General features: G+C 44.4%; 1 protein-coding gene across 2 annotated transcripts in view; it reads right to left on the bottom strand.

Moving 5' to 3' along the window:
* The window catches only part of THSD4 (thrombospondin type 1 domain containing 4), a 684,213-nt gene that overhangs the window by 520,368 nt on the left and 136,347 nt on the right, over nucleotides 1-27,498 (bottom strand). For both annotated transcript variants that reach the window (XM_075857920.1, XM_075857921.1), the window contains exon 4: nucleotides 26,609-27,039. In XM_075857920.1, coding sequence (XP_075714035.1) covers nucleotides 26,609-27,039 — 431 coding nt within the window. The remainder of the gene's footprint in view (nucleotides 1-26,608; nucleotides 27,040-27,498) is intronic.

Genomic DNA, 27,498 nt, shown 5'->3' with positions numbered 1-27,498 from the left:
ACTACAAGAAAATTTGACTTTTTGCCACACTATTTGTGGTCTAGCACTTAATGATTTATATATGTGTGCGTTTATGACCATACTTGTTTGAATATTGATGTTTTATTGGTGGTGTTTTTTGTTTTAATGTACCCAATGCTGAGAATAAATGTGCAATAACAACTGCTCAAGTTTAATAACAGTTAGAGAGAGCCAAGATGTTTCTACAGCCCAGTACAGTAACCAGCACTTCACATGTGCCCACCGCACCCTGCCGTACAATAGTGAGTTTGAAAGGCAAAGCATTTTTGGCAATGAATATGGAGTTTCCCGAAAGCGAACAGGTAATGGAAATATCAGATCTTAAGTAGTGTGAAACTTCCGTAACATTGCTTAAAGTCACACTTTGTAAGGGCGCAGCCTAGTCGTAAAAAGCGTCTTATATCTAGCAACAGAAAATTATACAGGACCCACTCCCCTCTGAGGATGAATAGAACACAGTGCAGTTATATAGAGCAGTTATACAGTATAACATATATTTTATTTGTTTTATGATTGCACAGCTATAGAGAGAGTATTATTGGCACCTGTCAGCAGTTTTTACACCCCTATTCCTGCATCTCAGTCCAATGACTAACATGTAAAATACACCAATGTTTATAACTCCCTAGCTGGCTGTGAACTGAGCCACCTAATAATAGTTTGAGCCTACATATAGTTTAGTATTTAACTTTTAGCAAGTAAACATATTTTACAGCCTCCTTCTTAAGCAGGTATTCCTGTTTCAGTAAATAAATGTTATTTTTTGTAGAAAAAAAAATTTTCATCAGGATTTAAGATTTCGGCTTGCAAACATTCAATATAAACTTTTACTCTGATGCATAAAAATCTGTCCATAAGGCCTCATTCAACGCTGCGTTTTGACCGCGCAAAAGGTCCGTGTGTCATCAGCATATGGTGCGCGGCTGCGTGATTTTCGCGCAGCCGGCATCATTATGACACTCTGGTTTTATGTTTACAAACAGGAAAGCACGTGGTGCTTTTCAGTTTTCATTCATTTATTTTACTGCTGTAGCGCGCATCACGCGTGGCACCCGGAAGTGCTTCCGTGTGCCGTGCGCGATTGGCACGAACCCATTGACTTCAATGGGTGCGTGCTGCGTGAAACACAAGCAAGTATAGGACACGTCGTGAGTTTCACGCAGCGTATGTGCAATTCACTGACAGTCTGAATGGCCCCATTCACTAACATAGGTCCGTGCGACGCGTGTGAAAATCACGCACGTAGCACGGACGTATAACACGTTTGTGTGAATACGGCCTTACTGTATTGTAATTAATCAGCCCTGCATGTGTGTCCATCACACAAACAAAAGCTTTGAATGGACAGCAAACAGAGATCTTGAAATGTAGAATTCATTACAGAAAATATTAGAAAATGGAATAACACTTTCACTATATAAAGAAAAACTTTTTTCTGAAACTGCGATATTTCGTCAAACATAAAACGGTAAAGTAATGAAATTGTATTGGTAGCAAAACAGTTCATGAAGAAATTGCGCTAATCCGGTGCGGACAAGGTTTCAATGTACTTCACTGGTACAAGCCGCATAGCAAAAAACCGAACTGCAAAACTGTGGCAATTCACAGTAAAACCACATGTAGTTTGGTTGTGTCGTCACTACCACAGCTCGGCCACAACGTGTATGGGCACCCTTGGACCTTCTTTCAAAGATCAACTAATAGGCATAATAGGCCCCATGAAATTTTACAAAAATCAGATCAGAGTATGGAAAATAGCATTTTTCAGGCATCAAAAAATTGCTTCAAGAAGTCACAGGAGATAAGCAAAAGCGGTCACATGAATCTTCTCAGCACAGCTGGATGGTCAAGATGGCCTATGTGGCTACACTTCACACTACCACATAGGCCAATGGGGAAGCTCTAGAGGAAGAGAATGAGCTACATCTGGGGCCTCTTAAAGGGGCTGTACCAGAATTGACAATTTTCATCTAGGTGACAATTATCTGATCGCTGGGGGCCTCACCGTTGGGAAACCACCGCCACCAATTGCAAGAAAGGATCCCCTATTCCTCCTCACTGCACCCCCATTCCTGCAGTGAGGAGGAGCTTTAATGAAGTCGCGGTCAAAGACGCACCCGCCGCTCAATTCAATGTCTGTGGGACTGACGGAAACAGCTGTTGGCTGTACTCGGCGGTTTCCGTCATTCCCATAGACTTTGGAAGGAACAGCAGCGTGCATGCCTGACCGCCGCTTCATTCAATGTCCTCCTCACTGCAGTCAAGCAAGGTTCTCGTGACATGTGGGGGTCCCAGCGGTTGGGCTAGTAGAAATTAGACAATTACCACCTATCCGGTCAGTAGTGATTCGCAAAAGAAATTTACATGCTGTAGATTGAAAATCTGCACCATAGGTCAAATTCCGCACGTTTTTCTGCAGTTTGTTTCCCCAGGGTATGGCTAAGATTTGTTTAATCAAATCCACTTTGCTGCTGTAATACGTTGCAGAATTTCAGCATGGAAAACACGGTTAGAAAAGCTGCAGTGTTTATGCTACCTCTGGACGTATTCTTAGGCCTTCCTCACACAGGTGTTTTTGAAAAACACCAAAAAACGCCATGCCTAGAGCAAGTATGTAAGTAAACATTTTTATATTTCACTATAGACTTTTAATTAACATCTCATCTCAGAGATTTACAGCAAATTCTCACTTTAGTTGATCGGCTTGTCCAAAGAAGCACTTCTCCTCACAACTGGAGGACAGCTGATGGATTTGTTTATATGTTGAACTTTTGCTGTGTGGTCAGGCTAACAGAAATGTGAAAAAAAACCTCTCATATAAGTCAAAACGGACTTATATCTAAACCACCTGTGATGAGGACCCTTGTAGATCCTATACAGCTGTTCTTAGTATGAAATAATTACTGTATGGTGTCTATGCTACAGCTGTTTATGTAGCCCACCCAAAACGTGCAACCAAATCATTCTGAGGAAATGGAGTTCCTTAGTAACAGATTTAGAACATAAATGACAAGCTGAGAAAACTGTACTACTGTAAAAGTACATTCAGGCTAGAGCTACACTGCAACTTTGGTCGCGCAACATTATTATTACAATGCGACATCACAAGTAATGATTGTGTATCTGGTCGCGTTATGACACAATTTAATGCGACCACGACAACAGTCAAAAACAAAAAAAGGCCTGCTGGATTTGTGGTTGCAGATTGCAAGTTTGTCTGCGTAGACTTGAATGTTAGTCATGTGCAACTGCGACTCATTTTGCATGACCTGCCTAGGTAGAGTCGTGTGTTAACCTTAAACCATACTATCCCCCATCCCCATTTAGTAACGACACATGACACCGAGGTTGGATGTGAAATGGCCACAGCAGCCGTTTATTAATTTCACAGTTTTATAAAAACAATTTAAATCCGAAACATTCGGATAACTAGTTAGGAATCCACCAGAGAATTCCTCCTAATAATTCACATGACCCAACATGGGTCAGAATCATAAATAACAATTAAACGTTAACATTAACCCGAGCAGAGGAAGTCCTTGAAGCCCCTTCAGATGTTCCTTTCAAGAACACACCGAATTAGCCATCTGCAAACCACTAATTACCTCCAGCCGTAAACCAGCTCGGAAGCACCGTTCACCTCTGCAGATGGCTCCAACCACTAGAAGTCCACTTCAAGGGGATAACACCCGATGAAGCCCTCAAGTGATATACCGACCACTAGAAGTCCACTTCAAAGGGATAACACCCGATGAAGCCTTCAAGTGACATACCTTCTACCAGAAGACCACTTCAAAGGGATAACACCCGATGAAGTCTTCAACCATGTACCTTTTTTGGGGGACGCATACCCCCGATGCGACCCCCCCACCATTTTGTACTGACTGGCCTCAAGGACTCCCCCCGCCAGCTGCCATGACAACAGAACCTACTCCGGAAAAAAGAAAAACATGTTAAATAAGCACACAAAATAAAACACAACGCTCATAGCCAGACGTACATAAGACCTAAGGAGTAACAAAACAAGGGTGGGAGGGTGGGAGCTTTGCTTACTGTGTGTTACTCCTCCCGCTGCTTCCGGCTCAATGCCGAGAAACAGCGGGAAGCGCAGTAACGGCCCCCCCGCCCCCCTTAACTCCTCCCCGTCCCTCCTTCAGCTCCTTCAACTTTCCCTGACCTCGTAACATTAACCCTTTCCCTACCAGGACGGTCATGTCGGCTTCCCTTAAGCCTGCAGCTGCGTCCAGCCTCTTCTTGACCTGCCTAGGTAGAGTCGTGTGTTAACCTTAAACCATACTATCCCCCATCCCCATTTAGTAACGACACATGACACCGAGGTTGGATGTGAAATGGCCACAGCAGCCGTTTATTAATTTCACAGTTTTATAAAAACAATTTAAATCCGAAACATTCGGATAACTAGTTAGGAATCCACCAGAGAATTCCTCCTAATAATTCACATGACCCAACATGGGTCAGAATCATAAATAACAATTAAACGTTAACATTAACCCGAGCAGAGGAAGTCCTTGAAGCCCCTTCAGATGTTCCTTTCAAGAACACACCGAATTAGCCATCTGCAAACCACTAATTACCTCCAGCCGTAAACCAGCTCGGAAGCACCGTTCACCTCTGCAGATGGCTCCAACCACTAGAAGTCCACTTCAAGGGGATAACACCCGATGAAGCCCTCAAGTGATATACCGACCACTAGAAGTCCACTTCAAAGGGATAACACCCGATGAAGCCTTCAAGTGACATACCTTCTACCAGAAGACCACTTCAAAGGGATAACACCCGATGAAGTCTTCAACCATGTACCTTTTTTGGGGGACGCATACCCCCGATGCGACCCCCCCACCATTTTGTACTGACTGGCCTCAAGGACTCCCCCCGCCACCGCGAAACAGGCCTTGACCACCTTAAGCCTGTGAGTTCCTCCACACCACCACCGCCCTTTCTATGCCTTCTGCTATAGCCAAGCTCCAAATATCAATGCCAACCTCGGTCAGATGAACCCCGTCACTCCTCCAGAAATTCCCCAATCCTGACTCCAAATCCCTATGCCTCACGCAAATGCCCCCGTTCTTCGCCACAAAACGGGACACCGCCCGGTTAACTTTTATCCGAGCCTTATTGACTCTCTCCACCGATCTAGCTAACCGCCAATGCTTCCTTGGGACTATGTCCGACCACACTACCACCAACTTGGGATAAGATACCCACAAACACAACAAATCATGTTTGATATCCCGCACCAACTCACGAAAAGGGCGGACTCCTAAGTCATTCCCACCCACGTGCAACACTAAAACCTCCGGAACCCTATCGAGCCGCACATATGTCTGGAATTCCGCCAACACCCTGTTCCACGACATACCTCTAAACCCCAGCCAATGCACAACCGCATCCTGTCGCGGAATGCGCAACTGGCGACCATCCGGGCGGACGTCCGCCCTCAAAGCCCCCCAGTGCACGTACGAATGACCCATCAACCACACCAGACAAGGAGGCGAATCTGAAACGGAAAACACAGTTAGGCACCCCCATATAACATTTGCAAGCATAACAACAAAATTACAACATATGGGGGCGGACATAAAACTTAAACCTTTTAGACTCCCAACGACCAATACGCCTCACCCCCTCATCATCCAACCCCCAGCGCCCTGCTTCCGTTGCTGCGCCAATCCGGAAGGAATGAGATGAATATGAGCTTGCTGCAACCCCAACCGCCGTCAAACATTTTTTAAAAACAGCTCCAAACTGAAACCTGGACAAGAACGACCCGTCCACATGACGTAACAAAGGCAAATCTGGAGACCCCCTGTTTTTTGTAAAACCCCGCATGCACTCTACTGGGCACATGACCGACCCCGGGAGAGCGAACAAAACTATCAGTTTTCCCTTCCCCAATTGGTCAGTTTTTGATCTACGCAACCATACCTCCAACCGATCTGCAAAAAGGCACACCTCCCCAGATCTCAGCCCCCCTGCCTGTTTAGTACTTGGCGACACCAACTCACCTACTCTAAATGCTCCGAAGAACGCCAACGAGAAAGCCAACCGAAACAAATCCATTTCATCTGAAGAACGACATACCGATGCCAATGAACCGCCCAACAAGCCCAGCAAAGCAAACGACACCGGCCTTCTACTATCCGCCTCCACCCTACCTCTGCGCAACCCCTTCAAAGCCTGCGATACCAGAAATTCCTTCGATACATCCCGCAAGCCCCGCAACTTAAGCCCAAACGCCACCGCGGATATAAACCGGTTCACCTTCGCTACTGAAAACCCCCCCTCCCAGGCATCCCCTAACCAATACAAAAGTGCCACCAACCTGTCTCTATCCGTATTGACATCACCCAACTCTCTTACCCACTCCTCCCACTGCCTCCAACAAGCAGCATAAGCCCTCCACGTCGTGCGCGCCAAAGACCTTTGTAACAGCTGCTCTACGGGACCGATACCAGATCCCATAGATGATCCGGACACGCCAAACCGAGACGTTCCGCTCCCGGGGCCAATTCCCGAAACCGGTCCCACTGCGAGCGAGAAAGAGCATCAGCAACACAATTCCGTACACCCGGGACATGCACCGCCACCACCCACGCGTTCAGCGACAAACACACCAACACTAAATGTCGCAACAATTGAACTACCGGAGGAGAGGACGCCGTGATGTTATTAATGGCAAGCACCACCCCCATGTTGTCGCAGTAAAAACGGACCTTCTTATCCCTGAGCCTGTCCCCCCAAATGGTAGCCGCCACCACGATGGGAAACAGCTCGAGCAGGGCCAGATTCCGCGTCAATCCACTGGACACCCAGCTAGCCGGCCATTGACCTGCGCACCACGGACCCCCCCCGTAAGCTCCAAAGCCACCCGCCCCAGCCGCATCCGTGAAAATATTCAGATCACTCGTATCCTGCGCTGGGGCCATCCATAGCGAGCGACCATTGTACTGGCCCAAGAAGTCATCCCAAACCTGAAGATCAGCTCGGTGCTCCTCCTTGAGCCTCACAAAATGATGCGGCGCCCGCACTCCCGCCGTTGCCGCCGCCAACCTTCTACCAAACACCCTCCCCATCGGCATAATCCGGCAGGCGAAATTCAACTTCCCCAGCAGCGACTGAAGCTCCCTCAGCGACATTTTCTTCCTTCTACAAGCCCGTCGCACCTCCAGCCTCAAAGCACCCAACTTATCCGCCGGGAGCCGACACTCCATTGCCACCGAGTCAATTTCGATTCCCAAGAAAGAAATCGTCGCTACCGGGCCCTCCGTTTTTTCCGGCGCCAAAGGGATCCCAAAATCCCTCGCCACCTTCTGCAGGGCATGAAGCAAGTTACCGCAAACCGGCGAACCCCCCGGGCCAACGCACAAAAAATCATCTAAGTAATGGATCAACGAATCGACCCCGGATACTCCCCTCGTTACCCACTCCACGAAGCTACTAAACGCCTCGAAGTATGCACAAGAAAGAGAACACCCCATCGGAAGGCACCGATCCACGTAAAAGGCCCCATTCCAAAAACAACCCAACAGCCGTTGGCTTTCTGGGTGGACCGGCAACAACCTGAACGCCGCCTCGATGTCGGTTTTTGCTAGCAGCGCCCCCGGACCCGCAGCCCGCACTAACCCCACCGCCTTATCGAATGAGGTATAAACTACGGAACACAACTCGTGATCAATCCCGTCATTTACCGACGAACCTTTGGGATACGATAAATGTTGAATCAAACGAAACTTTCCGGGCTCGCGTTTAGGGACAATACCCAAAGGGGACACAACTAAATCTTTTACCGGCGACTCCACAAATGGCCCCGACATGCGCCCCAACGAAACTTCTTTTAACAACTTTTCCGACACGACTTCCGCATGCAAGTAAGCCGATTTTAAATTTCTCCGCGTAACCGGAACCTCATAAGGAGGCGGAGGAATAACAAAACCAACACTAAACCCTTCATAAAGCAACTTAGCTGCCGCCCTATCCGGATACTCATTTAGATAAGGGGCCATCCTTTCCACCCTCACCGGCGACACCCCCTTGACCAGCCCCGTGCTGGTTCCCGGACCTCTTTTTCCGCAGACATTTTGCCGCCCCGTGTGATGCACCATTACACTCGGAGCACACGTGCTTGAACTTGCACGTGGCCCCGAACTTGCACTGGCCTTCATTGAATTGCCAGCAAAACCCCGCCTTTCCCCCGCCGCTTGGTCCACTCTGACTAGTCTGGCCTCCCTGGCCACCGCTCCCGGGAAAGGGCTGCCTAACCGGAGCCGTAACCCGTAACCAGAGAGCAATATCCTTCTGGTCCCACCGAATCGCCGGCCGAACCGCCTTCCGCTGACGGAATTGCTCATCATATCGCAGCCACGCCTGACCCCCATACGCCCTATGAGCCTCCCCAATAGCATCAAAATAACAAAATAACGCCGAACAATTTTCCGGCGCCTTTTCCCCTATCACACTAGCCAATATGGCGAACGCCTGCGACCAATTAACGAACGTCTGCGGGATAAGCCTATACCGCCGCCGTTCCTCCTCGTCCTTTTTACTCTCATCCCGCTTGCTCTTATCCAAATTGAATTTAGCCAGCGGCAAGAGAGAAAAAATTTCAACGTATTCATCTTTCCAGATCCGATCACGCACCTCCTGCTTTAAATGCGCCCCCAACGGACCCTCAAAACAAACATACACCTCCCCCCGAGCACGATCGTCCATGCGCACTCGATCGCCGTCCTTCTGTGCCTCAGTCTGCACCGACACCGCGACCGCCTCTCTAACCGCCACCACAGGACGCGCCTGCAACGATCCCACGTCCCTGGGGCCTTCCCAAACTACCGCAGGGGACACTTCCGTTACAACCGGCGCCGCGGCCCTATCAAGGCGCCCCACCAGCTCCCGTAAGCAACCCACTAAATCTGCCAAACCCGCTCCGTCGCGTCCGCCCGCGCCACTACCGGCCCCCGATGCTATGCTAGCAGCCCCCCCGCCGACACCCGACATAAAAATCGCTGGATAAGACAATAATGGAGTTATACACTCACCGGGCTGCACAGGCGCTGTGTTCCCGTCAGCCGGACCATCCTGACCTCGACGATAGACGTCCAGTTCACCTTCCTCCAGTTCTTCTCTCGCCGACGACTGTCCCTCCCAACGACATCTTCGGAAAGGGGATGAGGACGCGCTGACCGATGGGCCGGCAACCTGCCGCCCGACCGCCGGGACCCAGACTTCCGACCGGACCTGTTGCCTCGACGTCGCTGCAGATCTAGTCGTCCGTCTAGACGATCCTGACGAAGCCTGCCCCCTGGCCGGAACATCACCATGCGGGGCGGCCGTACCTTGCTCTCGACATCTTCCATCTGATGGGGGAGGGGTGACAGGGAGCCCGGCCTGCGACTCCCTGCTTACCGCCGGACCCCGTCGCGGCCTGGGATTCCTGCCAGGACGCAGGGCCTGGGAAGGGGCGGTCCTCCCAGCTGCCTGGCCTGCAGCGTCCGGGATCGGGCTCCCTCTGCGACGCCGTGTCCGCGGGACTACCTCCGGACTAAGGCGCTCTGGAGGTCGGGACCGCCGAGAGGGACGGGTCGACACAGCCTGCATCGCCGTCACCCCTGCCACCGCTCTCTGCCTGCCCAGCGCAGGAGCGGTTGTTGCCGACTCCCCCCCCGCCGCCATAGCCATGCTCGTAGGGGGGCCGGGGGAGGGGAGCCTGTCCCTTACAACAGACCCCGAACGCCGTGCCCGACGTGGCGAAACGGCGTCCGGGATCCGCGTTAATGCAGCCACGGTCTCCTCCAGCCATCCGGGACCGTGGTGCACAGCAGCGGCGCGCAGCCGCTCTAAAATCAAGGCCTCTGCCATTACTAAAAAACCGGGCAACGGGGAGCTTTGCTTACTGTGTGTTACTCCTCCCGCTGCTTCCGGCTCAATGCCGAGAAACAGCGGGAAGCGCAGTAACGGCCCCCCCGCCCCCCTTAACTCCTCCCCGTCCCTCCTTCAGCTCCTTCAACTTTCCCTGACCTCGTAACATTAACCCTTTCCCTACCAGGACGGTCATGTCGGCTTCCCTTAAGCCTGCAGCTGCGTCCAGCCTCTTCTATATGTCAGCAATTTTTTTTTTTTTTTTTTAGTGTCTTTTGGATGTTATAAAGCATAAATCAAACGCGATTGATTTCGTGTGATTTGTTGTGCGACACATGTTGCAGACAAATCAAATAATTTTTTAACTCAATTTTGCGAGATCAAACTCGCCGTGTAGCCCTATCCTTATTCTGAACATTTAAATATTCGCCTGAATGTATTTAAAAACTGTTAAAATACACTATAGGGACAAAATAATTGGGACACGTCTTAATCATTGAATTCAGGTGTTTCGTTCACTCCTATTGCCACATGTGTATAAAATCCAGCACCTTGCCATGCAGTCTGCCTTTACAAACATTTGTAAAAGAATGGGTCGTTCTAAAGAGCCCACTGAATTCCACATGGTACTATAATAAGATGCCACCGTTACAAGTCAGCGCGTGAAGTTTCTTCCCTCCTAGATATTTCACGATCAACTGTGAGTAGTATTATTTTTAAGTGAAAGCATATAAGAACCACAGTGTCTCAGCCAAGAAGTGGCAGACCACGTAAAGTCACAGAGCGGGGTCATTGCCGAGGTGAATAGCACATAAAAGTCGCCAACACTCGGATGACTCAATAACTGCAGTGCTCCAAACCTCCTCTGGCATTAACATCCGAGCAAACACTGTGTGCCGGGAGCTTCATGGCATGGGTTTCCATGGACCAACAGCTGCATGCAAGCCTTACATCACAAAGCACAATGCCAAGCGTCGGATAAAGTGGTGCAAAGCACGTAACCACTTGACTCTGAAGCAATGGACACGTGTTCTGTGAAATGATGAATCACGCTTCTCCATCGGGCAGTCCGATGCACAAAGCAAGGTTTGTTAGAGGGTGCATGCAGGGAGGAGAACGCAGCTGCACATGGCCAACTTGTCAAGTCTGGTTTGCAACTAAATAGTCCACACCAGGAGAAATTGCAGGCCCCATTTATACAGGTACAAGAATGTCGCAGACATAGTTTATTCAATGTTCAAACTTTACTGGAGATGAACTCTCTTAGAGAGGCAGAATTCTTGAACGTTACAAATGCAAACACACAGTCTCTTAATAAATGCAACTATATACAGTGGCTCACGGTGGTTATGACAACCTGGTCAACCTGGCCCCGCTTAGCAATCCGGCTGTTTACAGCCCTTGACAGCTCCCGCCCCGCCTGGCAATCCAGCACTTAGGCCTATTTAGCGGCTACCACCCCTCTAGGCAATCCGGCTGTTTATAGCACTTGACGGCTCCCTCCTCACCTGGCAATCCAGCACTTAGGCCTATTCAGCGGCTCCCGCCCTGCTTGCCAATTCAGCACTTGGGCCTATTCAGCGGCTCCGGCCCCACTTGGCAATTCGGCTGTTTACAGCCCTTAACGGCTCCCGCCCCGTCTGGCATACAGTTTGGGCAGAACTCTGCGGCTTAAGCCCTGCTTAGCAATACGAGTATTTACAGTCCTTGGCGGCTCCCGCCCCACCTGGCATATCTAAGTACTGCACACACACCCTTATCGGTGATACGGGTGGCCTTCTATTGTGGTCACTCCACTAATATCCTCAGGTGAACATTCCTTGGCTATCAAAAGGGGAAGACAAGTCTTTACTGCTCACCGACACAATGCGCGTGTCAATATAGTCTTGATAATCCTAACCCAAAGAGCCAATAAGTTGTAAAGCTGAAGAATTTTTCTAGCGCCACAGCATCCTTCTTCTAGTGATCAACGGGGATCACTATGGTACCTTTAAAAGGATAAATCACTGACAATTAGAAGATCCATTTCTGCATTTCTCCATACCCAGGGCTGGGATTAATCTGCCTTTAGGATTCCTTCACACACTTTTATGTGGTGTTGTTTTTTGCTGGTGTTTTTTTGGGTACTGTTTTTTTCAGTCAAAACATAATGCAGCCTAAAAACGCACCTAAAGGGAAAAAAATGCCACAACAACAAAAAACGCACTGTTTGTAATGCATTTTTATATTTGCTCATTGACTTAAAGCAAACATCTGTCCACAGTGTTAAAACAAAACACGCAGCAAAAAAAACATTTAAAAAAAAGTGGCGTTTTTATCAAAACGCAGCATGCTCTGGGAGTGGCGTTTTTTCTGGGCTTCTCTATTGGACTACAAAAAAACGTCAGGAAAAAAAAGCATTTGCAAAATGACAAGAATGACACCAAAATCGCCATAAAAAACGCTGTTACATTTTACAAAATGCTGGCGTATTAACATGCATTTTTTTCAAGCAGTTTAAAATGGCAGAAAGAAAATGTGTGTGTAAAGGATGCCTTAAGGGTATTTAACTCTTTGGCCTATTAATTTGCTTTGATGTCATGTATAGCCCACAAAATTAACAAGTCCGGGTTAAACACATACCACTACAGGGTGTAGCGGGATATAACGTTTTTTGTGATGGCTTACAAACTGTGCTTTTGACATAAAGGGATAAGAGTGTAATTGTAATACATTCATTTAATAATTCAATTTACGTTTAAAGTAGGAAATACCGTCCCTTTATCAAAGAAAAATAACGATTCCAGTCTTCAAAAAGGACAGTTCCGCAATTATCATTATTTTTTTCTTTTGTTCAAATACTGCAAGTCTCCTACACCCCGTGACATCATACCAATTAATGTTCTTTCAATGTAGAAAAATAATGTAATAATGTAAATGGTTTGTAGATTTATGGCAGTCGAGCACGTTTTAGAAAATTATATCAAGCATTCTAACATCCTAGATGAAGGTGAATGAAATTACATTGGGCGGGTTAAGTAGCTCGTCCTGTTACAAAAAGTCTGGTAAACCAGGAGTCTGAAGTGCTATGCTGCACTTTTTAATGGGGTTCCAAACTTATATGGGGTGTTGATACATAGGCTAGAATTAAGACAATGTGAAGAATTCTAATATACACCCGTAAGGGGTGAACTCAGAAATGCAACTTGGAGTCTGGGATCACTGAGGATGTTCCAACGTTGCGAGCAATGTAATGCATCAAGCCATCCTTTCATGTGGAAATTAAATTGATGTGAGCAATGATTCATTTGCTTATATCGTTTCTATTTCTACACCAAAACAGCATGAAAGCACTGTTACTACTACTGTTACTATTACTACTACTACTGTTACTACTACTGTTACTATTACTACTACTACTGTTACTACTACGACTGTTACTACTACTGTTACTACTACTACTACTCTAAGTTAAAGAGGAGTCAAAAAGATAGTAGTACTAGTAAGTTACTAAAGCTCTATTCACAGAGTTTGCAACGTGCGTTTTATGTAAACTTGGTGTAGCCTCTGACGTATGCTACTGTATGGCATCGTTTTGGTGGATGCCTCTGTATTGAGTAGCATCGTCAACTATGCTATTCAATACAATTTAAAAAAGGTTCACCGGCACATACCGCCACAACATTAGCAGAAAGAAAACTTTTGGCATGCGTCAGATCACTGGTGCCCTATGGCCACGTTCGTTATATGAGTTGGGAGCATTTGCCGCAACATACATCCAACATACACTGCAAAAGCTGTGTGACTAGATACAGAGAAGGAATATAGTACTTAATATTATATATATATATATTATGTTATTCAGTCTAAATATATTATATTAATTAGTGCTCTACTCCTGCTCGGTCTCTGGGAGTAAGGGTGTACATATTGTTGCGAGTTACTCAAAATAAACAAAAAAAAATATCACACTTTTTCTGCGTTTTCATAAATGCACCTAAGATGGAGGGAGGTCACTTGATTCCTGCGCTGCTGTCTGCCTCTGCAGATACAGTGAAGGAAATAAGTATTTGATCCCTTGCTGATTTTGTAAGTTTGCCCACTGTCAAAGACATGAACAGTCTAGAATTTTTAGGCTAGGTTAATTTTACCAGTGAGAGATAGATTATATAAAAAAAAAAAAAGAAAATCACATTGTCAAAATGATATATATTTATTTGCATTGTGCACAGAGAAATAAGTATTTGATCCCTTTGGCAAACAAGACTTAATACTTTGTGGCAAAACCCTTGTTGGCAAGCACAGCAGTCAGACGTTTTTTGTAGTTGATGATGAGGTTTGCACACATGTTAGATGGAATTTTGGCCCACTCCTCTTTGCAGATCATTTGTAAATCATTAAGATTTTGAGGCTGTCGCTTGGCAATTCTGATCTTCAGCTCCCTCCATAAGTTTTCGATAGGATTAAGGTCTGGAGACTGGCTAGACCACTCCATGACCTTAATGTGCTTCTTTTTGAGCCACTCCTTTGTTGCCTTGGCTGTATGTTTTGGGTCATTGTCGTGCTGGAAGACCCAGCCACGAGCCATTTTTAATGTCCTGGTGGAGGGAAGGAAGTTGTCACTCAGGATTTGACGGTACATGGCTCCATCCATTCTCCTATTGATGCGGTGAAGTAGTCCTGTGCACTTAGCAGAGAAACACCCCCAAAACAAAATGTTTCCACCTCCATGCTTGACAGTGGGGACGGTGTTCTTTGGGTCATAGGCAGCATTTCTCTTCCTCCAAACACGGCGAGTTGAGTTAATGCCAAAGAGCTAAATTTTAGTCTCATCTGACCACAACACCTTCTCCCAATCACTCTCAGAATCATCCAGATGTTCATTTGCAAGCTTCAGACGGGCCTGTACATGTGACTTCTTGAGCAGGGGGACCTTGCGGTCACTGCAGGATTTTAATCCATTACGGCGTAATGTGTTACCAATGGTTTTCTTGGTGACTGTGGTCCCAGCTGCCTTGAGATCATTAACAAGTTCCCCCCGTGTAGTTTTCGGCTGAGCTCTCACCTTCCTCAGGATCAAGGATACCCCACAAGGTGAGATTTTGCATGAAGCCCCAGATCGATGTCGATTGACAGTCATTTTGTATGTCTTCCATTTTCTTACTATTGCACCAACAGTTGTCTCCTTCTCACCCAGCGTCTTACTTATAGTTTTGTAGCCCATTCCAGCCTTGTGCAGGTCTATGATCTTGTCCCTGACATCCTTAGAAAGCTCTTTGGTCTTGCCCATGTTGTAGAGGTTGAAGTCAGACTGATTAATTGAGTCTGTGGACAGGAGTCTTTTATGCAGGTGACCATTTATGACAGCTGTCTTTAATGCAGGCACCAAGTTGATTTGAAGCGTGTAACTGGTCTGGAGGAGGCTGAACTCTCAATGGTTGGTAGGGGATCAAATACTTATTTCTCTGTGCACAATGCAAATAAATATATATAATTTTGACTGATTTTTTTTGATTTTTTTTTATATAATCTATCTCTCACTGGTAAAATTAACCTAGCCTAAAAATTCTAGACTGTTCATGACTTTGACAGTGGGCGAACTTACAAAATCAGCAAGGGATCAAATACTTATTTCCTTCATTGTATATATATATATATATATATATATATACACATACACACATATATACACACAGTATAAGGGGGAGTTCACACAGATTTTTGGTGAGTTTTTTTGCGGAAATTGCTCCGCAAAACGCGCCAAAAAACGGCCGAAAATGCCTCATTAATTTCAATGGGAGGCGGGGGCATTTTGTGCACGCGAGCGGAAAAACCGGCTCGCAGGAAAAAGAAAGGACATGCCCTATCTTCGGGCGTTTACGCCTCTGACCACCCATTGACATCAGTGGAAGCCAGAGAAAGCGTATTTTGCGGTGTTTTATGCATGCGGCGCTCAATGGCCTCGGGCAAAAAACGCAGCGAAAATCGGCGTTCCAAATGGAATTTTGAGGCAGATTTTCCACCTGCAAAAAACTCTGTGTGAACCCAGCCTAATACAGTATATTTTTAATCACCACGGAGACTTTGCAGCACTAATATTAAGCAATATTCTAAATAACTTCTACACACATACTGAACTAATCAACTTACAACATCTATAATGGCATCTTTAAGCTTCACTAGTTAGATCCTATCAAACAAAAATACAGCAAATGAACCGTATATAAGTTACTTTGATAATGCTCTAATAAAATTCTACTGTGTTTTATCAGAAACATTACATCATAGCACTATGTGCACACGTCTTATCTTCCATCAATAGTTCTCCCTTACTTTTGACCAAAAAGACTTGAATAAACATAATATGACCAGTTAATGAGCTAAACAGTTTCTAAGAGTAGTGGAATAAGATAAGATTATTAATACAATCTTTGATAACACATTGTAGCAAGAATTTGGCTTTAAATTAATCATTACAATAACTTTTTTAAGCTACACCTCTGCTAAATTAGTGTTTAGTATAATAATTGCTCATATGCCCTTATCCCGATTCGTATCACAAACTTAATGTGCATTGAGGGACACAAGTGTTATGGAATCACCAGTTAAGAAATTCCCAGGGTGGAAGTTTGTGGAATTGCTAGGTGAGCGATTCCTCAAAGGCGTCTGGAGACGGTCAGGAATGAGCGTGCAAAAAAAAACTGCAACCCCAAATCAGTCACAACTTTGATCAGCAGAATCTAAGGCCACTCTATGGTTTTCGGCAGAGCCCACCGCAAGGCAGGTTGCACTTTGCAGCATGGAACCCAGGCTGTTTTAACAGGGTTCAGTGTTGGATAAGAGGTACAATGCAGGCAATACCAGAGCAGATCACAAGACAGCCCAAGGGTAAACAGGAAGTCCAAATCCCAAAGCTAGTGGAGATCAGGGATTGCAGAGGTCAAAACCAGCCGGGACCAAAAAGTCCAAATCAGCAAGTAGAGGGTAATCCAAAGACAAGCCGAGGTCCAGTTCCAAACAGTGCAAATAGTCAAAGGTACAGGGTATAGTCAGTAGCTTGATCAAACACATGGATACAAGGAAAAGCACAAGCAAAGAAGACAGAACCAAACCAGATTTAAATACTCCATCCTTCAATCTGACAGGAAGACAGACCGAGAACTGGGATAGGCTCTGCAACTAAAACCAGAGCCGCCCAGAAGCTAAACTAGTAGTCAGAGCAATCTTAAAGGGACGACGTTTTTCTAACAACAAGTAAGGCTGGGTTCACACGACCACATTAACGTCCGTAATGGACGGACGTATTTCGGCCGGAAGTCCCGGACCGAACTCAGTGCAGGGAGCCGGGCTCCTAGCATCATAGTTATGTACGATGCTAGGAGTCCCTGCCTCTCCGTGGAACTACTGTCCCGTACTGAAAACATGATAACAGTACGGGACAGTTGTCCTGCAGAGAGGCAGGGACTCCTAGCATCGTACATAACTATGATGCTAGGAGCCCGGCTCCCTGAACTGAATTCGGTCCGGGACTTCCGGCCGAAATACGTCCGTCCATTACGGACGTTAATGTGGTCGTGTGAACCCAGCCTAAGCCTTTTATGTGAGTCATTACAAACGACAAGTAATTGTATCACTTGTAAAATGTTATAGTGAAACTAACAAGCTTTAATATATCACAGCCATACAGACTAAATACAATGCAATCGAAATGTCTTCAGACCCTTTACATTTTTTCAAATTTTATGTTAAGGCCTTGTGCTAAAATAAAAAATAAAAATAAACTATTCGAGTAATTCTGCACTCAATATGGTTCCCTCCAGACATGACGCTTAGAACGGAGACCAAAAGTTACAGAATCTTGTTTCTCACAGTCTGAGAGTCCTTTAGGTGATTTTTTTTTTGCAAATTTCAGGCGGGCTTTCATGTGTCTTTTACTGAGGAGGAGCTTCTTTCTGGCCATTCTGCCATAAAGCCCAGATTGGTGGAGAGCTGCAGTGATGGATTACCTTCTGAAAGTTTCTACCATCTGCACAAAGGATCTTTGGAGCTTAGCCAGAGTAACCACTGGGTTCTTGGTCACCTGGTTGTTTCAAACTTCTTCCATTTAAGAATTGTGGGGGCCACTGTGCTCTTGGGAACTTTTAGTGCAGCAGAACTTTTTTTGTACCCTTTTCCAGATCTGTGCCTTCACAAAATCCGGTCTCTGATTTTACAGGCAGTTCATCCTTCTTCATGGCTTGGGTTTTGCTCTGATATGCACTGTGAGAACATATATAGATAGGGGTATGCCTTCCCAAATAATGTCCAATTAAATGAATTTACCACAGGTGGACTCTAATCAAGGTGTATAAACATTTCAAAGATGATCTAGAGAAATTGGAGGCCCCAGAGCTAAATTTTAAGTGTCATAGCAAAGGAGTCTGAGTACTTATGTCCATTCAAAATGTTAGTTTTTGATTTTTACTAAATTTGAAAAAATGTTCCCTTATGGGGTATTCAAGTGATAGGGAAAAACTTGAATTATATTTTAATTTAAGCATAAGGCCTCAACATAAAATGTGAAAAAAGTGAAAGGATCTAAAGACTTTCCGAATGCACTGTGCGTACGCGCGCGCGCGTGTATATATATATATATATACACATACATACACACACACACACACACACACACACACACACACACACACACGTATGCATGCATACATATACACACACTTGCAAGAATGAGTAAGTGACTTCTTTGAAATTACCTGGATTTCGGCATTAATTGCTAATAAAACGTGGTTGGATTGTTTTCTACGTCACAATTACAGACAAAATCTAACTAAAACTAGTAACACAAACGCATTTGTACTGTTAATGTCTTTTATTTAGCACATTAAGTACATTTACACAGTGCAAAGAGAAAAAGTAAGTGAACCTCTGTTAATAATAGTGTTTAAATTAAGATGAGATTAGAAGTGTGGTTTTCACAGCTGGTTACTGACAAATTTGTCCTTTTCATAAAGCTTGGTTAATGAGAACCATTCCAGGAGGTAAACAACTTTCAGAAGAACTCAAAATAAGTGTTATAGAGACACATGAAGTTGGAAAAGGATACACAAGCATTGATAAAGACCTGGGTGTACCTCACTCCACGGTTAGACAAATTGTCTAGAATGGAAAAAATGTAGGACTATTGCTACTCTTCCTAGAAGGGGGTGTCCTGTTAAAGAGGTTTTCCAGCTGATAAAGATTGATGGCCTATCCTCAGGATAGGCCATCAATAGCTGATGGGTCGGGGTCCGCCGTCGATCAGCTGTTTTGAAGGGGCAGCAGCACTCGTACGAGCGATGCTTCCCCTTCACTTTACTTCAATGGGAGAAAAGGCTGCAATACCTGTGAATCGCCACTAAATGTGTGTTGACCATACACAGTGAGCAAGAAGAAATGAAGGGGAAGCAGCGCTTGTACGAGCGCTGCACCCCCTTCAAAACAGCTCATCGGTGGGGGTCCCAAGAGTCAGAACCCGACCCATCGGCTATTGGTCCAGAGGATAGGCCATCAATTTTTATCAGCTGAAAAACTTTATTAAAATCACTCCAAAGGCACAACAGGCAATCCTGAAAGAGGTGAGAAAGAACCCAAACAGAAGACATACTGATGAATCTACAAACCCCAGCAGAAGACCTACTGAAGACTCTGCAAACTGCAAAAACCTATATTTATGTGTTCACTATTAAAAAAACACTAAACAAGAATGGTGCTAATGGAAGGACACCAAGAAGAAAAACACATTGCTGCTAGTCTCAAGTTTTCCTGAGACCACCTGGATGTTCCACAAGGCTTCTAAAAAAAATGTTCTATGGCCAGATGGGACATAATTGGAACTTATTAGCACAAATGCACAACGCTAGGTTTGGAGCAGAAAGCTCAAAGCAAAACCTCATGGATTGGGGTTGCTTTATGGCCTGTTTTTTTTGCGATAATGTATTTAAAGGGGTGTTAAAACATTTTACAGGAGAATGTAACAGAAGCAGACAATGACCACAAGCTGAAGAGATGTTGGATAATGAAACCAGACGATGACTCAAAGCACACAAGTCAACTAAAGTGAGGTTGAAAAAGATTTGTGTTTAGGAATGGCCAAGTCAGAGTCCTGACCTTAAACTAATTGAGATGCCATGGCATGACCTGAAGAGTGCTGGGTCGGCAAGGCACCCCAGAAATATTGATAAACTGAAAACACATTTGCATGGAGGAATGGTCAAACTCTTCAACGTTGTGCCAATCTTATTTGCAGCTTCAGGAACCGTTTGGTTTCACTGACTTTCTCCCTGTACTGTGGATGTCTACTCAATGTGTTCAATAAAAGACATGAACAGTACAACTTATTAGTTTAGTTAGATTGTTCTGGTCTATAATTATGACTTCAATATCAGACACAATGTATTAATAATTAATGCAGAAATCCAGATAATTCCACCTACTTTATTAGATAGACAGACAGACAGACAGACAGACAGACAGACAGACAGATATGACATAGATAGATAGATAGATATGACATAGATAGATAGATAGATAGATAGATAGATAGATAGATAGATAGATAGATAGATAGATAGATAGATAGATAGATAGATAGATAGATAGATAGATAGATAGATAGATAGATAGATAGATAGACAGACCACTGTTCAAAAGTTTAGGGTCACTTAGAAATTTCCTTATTTTTGAAAGAAAAGCACAGTTTTTTTCAATGAAGATAGCATTAAATTAATCAGAAATACACTCTATATATTGTTAATGTGCTAAATGACTATTCTAGCTGCAAACGTCTGGTTTTTAATGCAATATCTACATAGGTGTATAGAGGCCCATTTCCAGCAACCGTCACTCTAGTGTTCTAATGGTATATTGTGTTTGTTAACTGTGTTAGAAGGCTAATGGATGATTAGAAAACACTTGAAAACCCTTGTGCAATTATGTTAGCACCGCTGTAAACAGTTTTGCTGTTTAGAGGAGCTATAAAACGGACCTTCTTTTGAGCTAGTTGAGAATCTGGGAGCATTACATTTGTGGGTTCGATTAAACTCTCAAAATGGCTAGAAAAAGAGAGCTTTCATGTGAAACTCGACAGTCTATTCTTGTTCTTAGAAATGAAGGCTATTCCATGCGAGAAATTGCCAAGAAACTGAAGATTTCCTACAACAGTGTGTACTACTCCCTTCAGAGGACAGCACAAACAGGCTCTAACCAGAGTAGAAAGAGAAGTGGGAGGCCCCGCTGCACAACTGAGCAACAAGACAAGTACATTAGAGTCTCTAGTTTTAGAAATAGACGCCTCACAGGTCCTCAACTGGCAGCTTCATTAAATAGTACCCGCAAAACGCCAGTTTCAACGTCTACAGTGAAGAGGTGACTCCGGGATACTGGCCTTCAGGGCAGAGTTGCAAAGAAAAAGCCATATCTGAGATTTGCTAATAAAAGGAAAAGATTAATATGGGCAAAATCACACAGACATTGGACAGAGGAAGATTGGAAAAAAGTGTTCCGGACAGACGAATCGAAGTTTGAGGTGTTTGGATCACACAGAAGAACATTTGTGAGACGCAGAACAACTGAAAAGATGCTGGAAGAGTGCCTGACGCCATCTGTCAAGCATGCTGGAGGTAATGTGATGGTCTGGGGTTGCTTTGGTGCTGGTAAAGTGGAAGATTTGTACAAGGTAAAAGGGATTTTGAATAAGGAAGGCTATCACTCCATTTTGCAACGCCATGCCATACCCTGTGGACAGCGCTTGATTGGAGCCAATTTCATCCTACAACAGGACAATGACCCAAAGCACACCTCCAAATTATGCAAGAACTATTTAGGGAAGAAGCAGGCAGCTGGTATTCTATCTGTAATGGAGTGGCCAGCGCAGTCACCAGATCTCAACCCCATAGAGCTGTTGTGGGAGCAGCTTGACCGTATGGTACGCAAGACGTGCCCATCAAGCCAATCCAACTTGTGACGAAAGCAAAATTATTATTTCAAATAAAAATCATTATTTCTAACCTTGTCAATGTCTTGACTATATTTTCTAGTCATTTTGCAAATCATTTGATAAATATAAGTGTGAGTTTTCATGGAAAACACAAAATTGTCTGGGTGACCCCAAACTTTTGAACGGTAGTGTAGATAGATAGATAGATAGATAGATAGAGATAGATAGATAGATAGATAGATAGATAGATAGATAGATCTCGTCTGCACACAATGGGGCATATTTACTACTATGTCAAGGCACCAAAATTTGGAGCAATTTATATTTTTGCACTTCTCTAGATAATGTTTTAAGGTGTTCCAAAAGGGTGGCGTGACTTACAGACAGAAAGAAGCAGGGCTTAATATGAGCCAATGTGCGGCATAAATGCAAAAAAAACACTGGCACAAATTAACTCAAGTCCAAAGTGGTATAAGAAATTGTATTTAACAGGTAATGCAAAATGTGCCAAAATTATTATCTGCTTGCCAGGTCTAAGTTTACGCTGTCTATTAGACAGCATTAGTAAATGTGGGCCAACGTATTCTGGATTAGGTAATCTTTTTTGCTTAAACATAAGTCTTTTGATTTAATTTTTATTTTACAAATATATGTTACATTTCAGTTACATTTCAGCTACTACACATCTCTCCACTCTTTTCCCATAATCAGAATTAAATTTTTGAAAATTTTTTTTTATTTAAGTTTTGCAAGTAGCTAAAACACATTGTTATGACAGTATGTTTTTCCTCAGTCAAGAAAAGTTTGGCATAATAAAACAGTTTATAAAAAATAAAAAACCCTTCTGCGTTCTTAGGCTAAGTTCACACGGAGTATTTTGGGGGAGGAATATCTGCCTCAAAGCTCCAAACGGAATTTTGAGGCAGATATTCCTCCCCCAAAATACTCCGTGTGAATAGCAATTATCGCGCCGTTTTTCGCCCGCGGCCATTGAGCGCCGCGGGCATAAAACACGCTTTCTCCTGCCTCCCATTGAAGTCAATGGGAGGTCGGAGGCGGAAGCGCCCGAAGATAGGGCATGTCGCTTCTTTTTCCCGCGAGGCAGTTTTACTGCTCGCGGGAAAAAGACGCCGACGCCTCCCATTGAAATCAATGGGAGGCGTTCTCGGGCCGTTTCTGCCGAGTTTTGCGACGCGGTTTCCGCGTCAAAAAACTCGGCAAAAGACCCCGTGTGAACATAGCCTTACCCTCCCGATTCTTGCAGATGTCGTTCAAGTGTTAAGCATCTGCCAGGCACAGCTTCTGTATTCACGCCCATAGGTAATCAGTCTGCACCTGCTTCTATGTCTGTGATACTGACTCCATCTTCCACCACTCAGCATGGCAGGCTTAGGAGTGGGAGAGCCTATCACAGCCTGGCCAGACAGAGCTAGCTCCCGCCCTCTGTCTATTTATACCTGCCTTTCCTGTTCCTCCTTGCTTGTGATTCTTCTCTGTTGGTTTCCTGGCCCTGCTGCAGCTTCTTGAACTACTTGTCCCTGCTTCGTATTGACCCTGGCTTACTGACTACTCTTCTGCTCTGCGCTTTGTACCTCATACACTCCTGGTTTGACTCGGCTTGTTCACTACTCTCCTGCTCTGCGTTTGGCACCTCGTACTCTCCTGGTTTGACTCGGCTCGTTTACTACTCTTGTTGCTCACTGTGTTGCCGTGAGCAACTGTCCCGTTTCCCTTTGTTCTGTGTTTCCTTGTCTGGTCGTCTGTCGTGCACTTACTGAGTGTAGGGACCGTCGCCCAGTTGTACCCCGTCGCCTAGGGCGGGTCGTTGCAAGTAGGCAGGGACTGAGTGGCGGGTAGATTAGGGCTCACTTGTCTATTTCCCTATCCCTGTCATTACATCAAGTCATAAAGATTAGCCATGATACTATTTGAAGAACTTACAGTATGTTAAGACTTACATGTATTTGTTCCTCTCTTGGGCATTTGATTATATCTTAACATATAACTCTACTTTCAGTGAGAAACGACTATAGGGCAGGAGCGTGCACTATAAATCGTTTTCCTAAGTCACTTGTATTAGCGATCTTGCTTCTATGCATAGACTGTGTAAAGTCTGTACTGCCAGCTGCTCATAACTCTTCAGTGGGAGATAAAGCATCCTGCTCGTCTCCATGGCTCCCGTATGCAGAACCGCTGTTCAAACTAAATGGATTCTATAGCGCTAGCGGCCGTTCTGAACACAGGAGTCATCGAGACGATGACGACGCTCTGTCTCCCACTGAATAGTTATGAGCCGCCGGCAGCACAGACAGTCCGTGCTGCTGCTAGAAGCCAAATCAGTAAGAACCTGTTCACATTGGCATTGTGCTTCCGTTTGGCTTTCTGTTCATCTGTTCCCTCAAAGGAACAGTTGAATATAAAGACAAACGGAAAGTATCGTTTCCATTTGCATTACTATTGATTTCAATTATATTTTTCTGTTTCAGTTTGCCTCCCTTCCGCTAGGTTTGGTTTCTGTGAGAAAAATGGAAAGCTAGTGGAACGGAAGCAAACTTAAACAAACAGAGAAAGACCATTGAAATCATTGGTAATGCAAACAGAAACTAAACTTTCCGGTTGTCTTTCTGTTCATCTGCACCTCTGACGGAAGAGATGAACGGAAAGCAAAACGGAAGCCTGACGCTGATGTGAACAGGCCCTAATACAAGCAATTTAGAAAAAAAGATTATAGTGCACACCCCTGCACTATAAGGCTATGTTCACACGGGGCGGATACGCTGCGTAAAAGCATGCAGCATATGCCATGTGCACCGCAGGGAATTCCGGGCGAAAAACCACACCAGGCTGTTGGGCAGTTTTTCGCCCGGAATGTCTGCTGCGGAAAACTGCAGCACTTAGCCCAAACACAGGGCTGCAGCAGTCATATGGGATGAAACTCCAGGCCGGCCTGGAGGAAGAATTACAGACTCCTGGGTAAGTATAATATAAGTTTTGTTTTTTTCTAAACTGCATTTTTTACGGTGGAATCACTGTGAACCCGCCGCAGCCGCTGTTTGTTGCAGGTTTTACCTCCCCATTGAATTTAATGGGGAAAAGCTGCAACAAATAAGCAGCGTTTATGCAAATACAAGTGACATGCTGCGGAATCAAATTCCACACCGCATGTCAATTTGAGCTTTTTTTCCGCACAGTATTTACGCAACGTGTGGACGCTCTAAGGATCCAGTTATATGAACACCCAGGTACCAATTGGTATATTAGCCATAAGTATTTTTAGTTAGGAGGTTTACACCTTGCAGTAGTCTATATACAAAGAGTAGCCATAATTCCTTTTTTTCATTGTGAATATTCAATGGTAACAATAGGTACGCTGCTGCTAATCACTGTTCACAGAGGTGATGTCAGTATGTATGGCACGGGACTGCTACAGATAGTGATTGACAAGACTGGATGGGGAATATCGGCTCTGGATGAGCCGCTAGTGATTGGCTGCAGCAGTCCTGTGATGGTATGTATAACGAGACTGGAAGGGGACCATGGGCGATGGAGGAGTGGGAGTTTTAACAGATGAGCAAAGGCTTTATTGTTATTTTACCACACATGCAACTGCCCAATTTTATTTTATTTTTTTAAAACTGGACAACACCTTTAATACAAACACCCCAATTTATTGTAGCAAATTGTAAAGGGGTTGTATTTAATGGGGTTCACAGGATAGTGTCACCCACTATTACTATCTTCTTTTCTTAGGGTCACTAGGGTTATGCCTAGCTCCCCTACCTTTTTCTTTGTATTACGCTTATATACTTGCCTTGCTACTAAAGGCCCTATTACACCGGCGCTACTTTGCTACTGTCACAAGGAGCTATGTATGGGGACGAGTGGTCATTGCTCCGATCGCTTGTCCCCATACATTATCATGTTGGGAAATGTGATGCCGACAATGAAATGTTACATTTTTAGAACAATACGATCAGCAGCTGAATAAGTGTTTGTGCGTTCATTTACTGATTGTTACCCTGTTTACACAGGCCATTATCGGCAACGTGCGTTCTATGAACGATCGTTTGCCCGATAAGCGCCCAGTGTAAAACCCCCTAAAGTGTGTGTGCATGGTGAATCAGACAATAGATACAAATATATACACACATATATATGAATAACACACTTCCCTTTACACAAATCATTATTGCCAAATTCAGCAGTCCTAACAAATATTGTATGGAGATGATCAATATAGGCAATATGAAGACTACACAGGAGTGGTGTCCGGTAGCTTTCTCTTATAGTATTTCCAATGATAGCACTGGATTATAGAATAAAGCATGGCCTTTGACCCAATATACTTAATGCTTGTTTTTAAGAAACCGATTTTATTTCTTAGATTTTTTTTAAATATATTATTTCAAGCAGATAGTCAGGTTGCACCATAACGGCTGACATTAAATCATTTGGTAACATTAAAAGATATGGCTGTACACTCATGCATAAAGAGCTTAAATTCAGAATGTTCTATTTTAAGAAGATCTTCCTTGACATCATATCATTTGAGTCCAACGTTATGTGCTAGCATCCAGTTTACTACCTAATTCCAATGTTCCTCATACATATAACACTGTCTCTACCATAATGACAGTTGTACACATCAGAGCCCAGGTACAACTGCTACCCCTGCAGCCACTATAGCTACACCTCTCCATATACTGAGTGAAAGGGAAAACAGTCAATGGTTTCCAGAATAAGAATTAACATCTGTAATACCTCCTTTCAAATCTTGAGATGTGTCCTTGAGGCAGTGGCTGACGACCTCTTATTATTCCTCTTCCAAGGTGAGTTTGACTCAAGTCAGTGGATACCGGAAAATTTATTCTAGGTTTTTCTCCACTTCGGTGCAATGGCACCGATGTCCGAATGGCTGATACAACATGTCCAGTATAAGGATTCAATGAGGTATCATGACCAAGGGTATTTTGATAACTGGTACTTCTTTCTCCAGCAGAGTACTGGAAATTTGGACTCTGTTGGTTCCTTTCTTGGTAATTACTAGGAAGGCATGGCCGGGTTTGCTCCATCACACCACCACCGCAACTTCTAGAGCAAGTTGACCAGGGTCCCCAACTACCCCACTGACCAGTAGATGCAGAACTGATATTTTGTATGGTGCCACCTTGTTCTTCTATCCTCTGTGGAACCTGGAATATACAACAGGAAATGTAGATTAAAATTATGTTTTGGGTTAAACTACATTAACATGTGAAATTATGGGCCCAACTGCTTTATTTTTAAATACGTTTAGTATATAGAGATTAACAATCCACATAAGTATTGCAAACCAGTCATTCAGTACAAAAATATAGCCTTTACATTAAGTTGCAATATCTGTAGAAATGTAATAAGCAAAAGGAGAGTAGATGAACTGCAATGTTGCAACAGGTATTGGATAATAATTAAATTATGTGTGGTGCAGAAATCACGATAAATTTAGGATAAGGATAACAATTTAATTACAATGAAACAGATTGTGGAGAATATATTAAGACTGGCATTTCATACGCGTTTCTTAATCTAAAGAGTGCTGGAGTAAAATGCACCTAATTAGGAGGCACATCCCTCTTTCTAAATTAGACGCATCTCTGGTCATCTGTGCGCCA

Source organism: Rhinoderma darwinii, chromosome 3 (genome assembly GCF_050947455.1).
Source record: "Rhinoderma darwinii isolate aRhiDar2 chromosome 3, aRhiDar2.hap1, whole genome shotgun sequence".
Classification (NCBI taxonomy): Eukaryota; Metazoa; Chordata; class Amphibia; order Anura; family Rhinodermatidae; genus Rhinoderma; species Rhinoderma darwinii.
The sequence above is the reverse complement of the archived record's forward strand: the minus strand, read 5'-3'. Positions and strand labels throughout refer to the sequence as shown.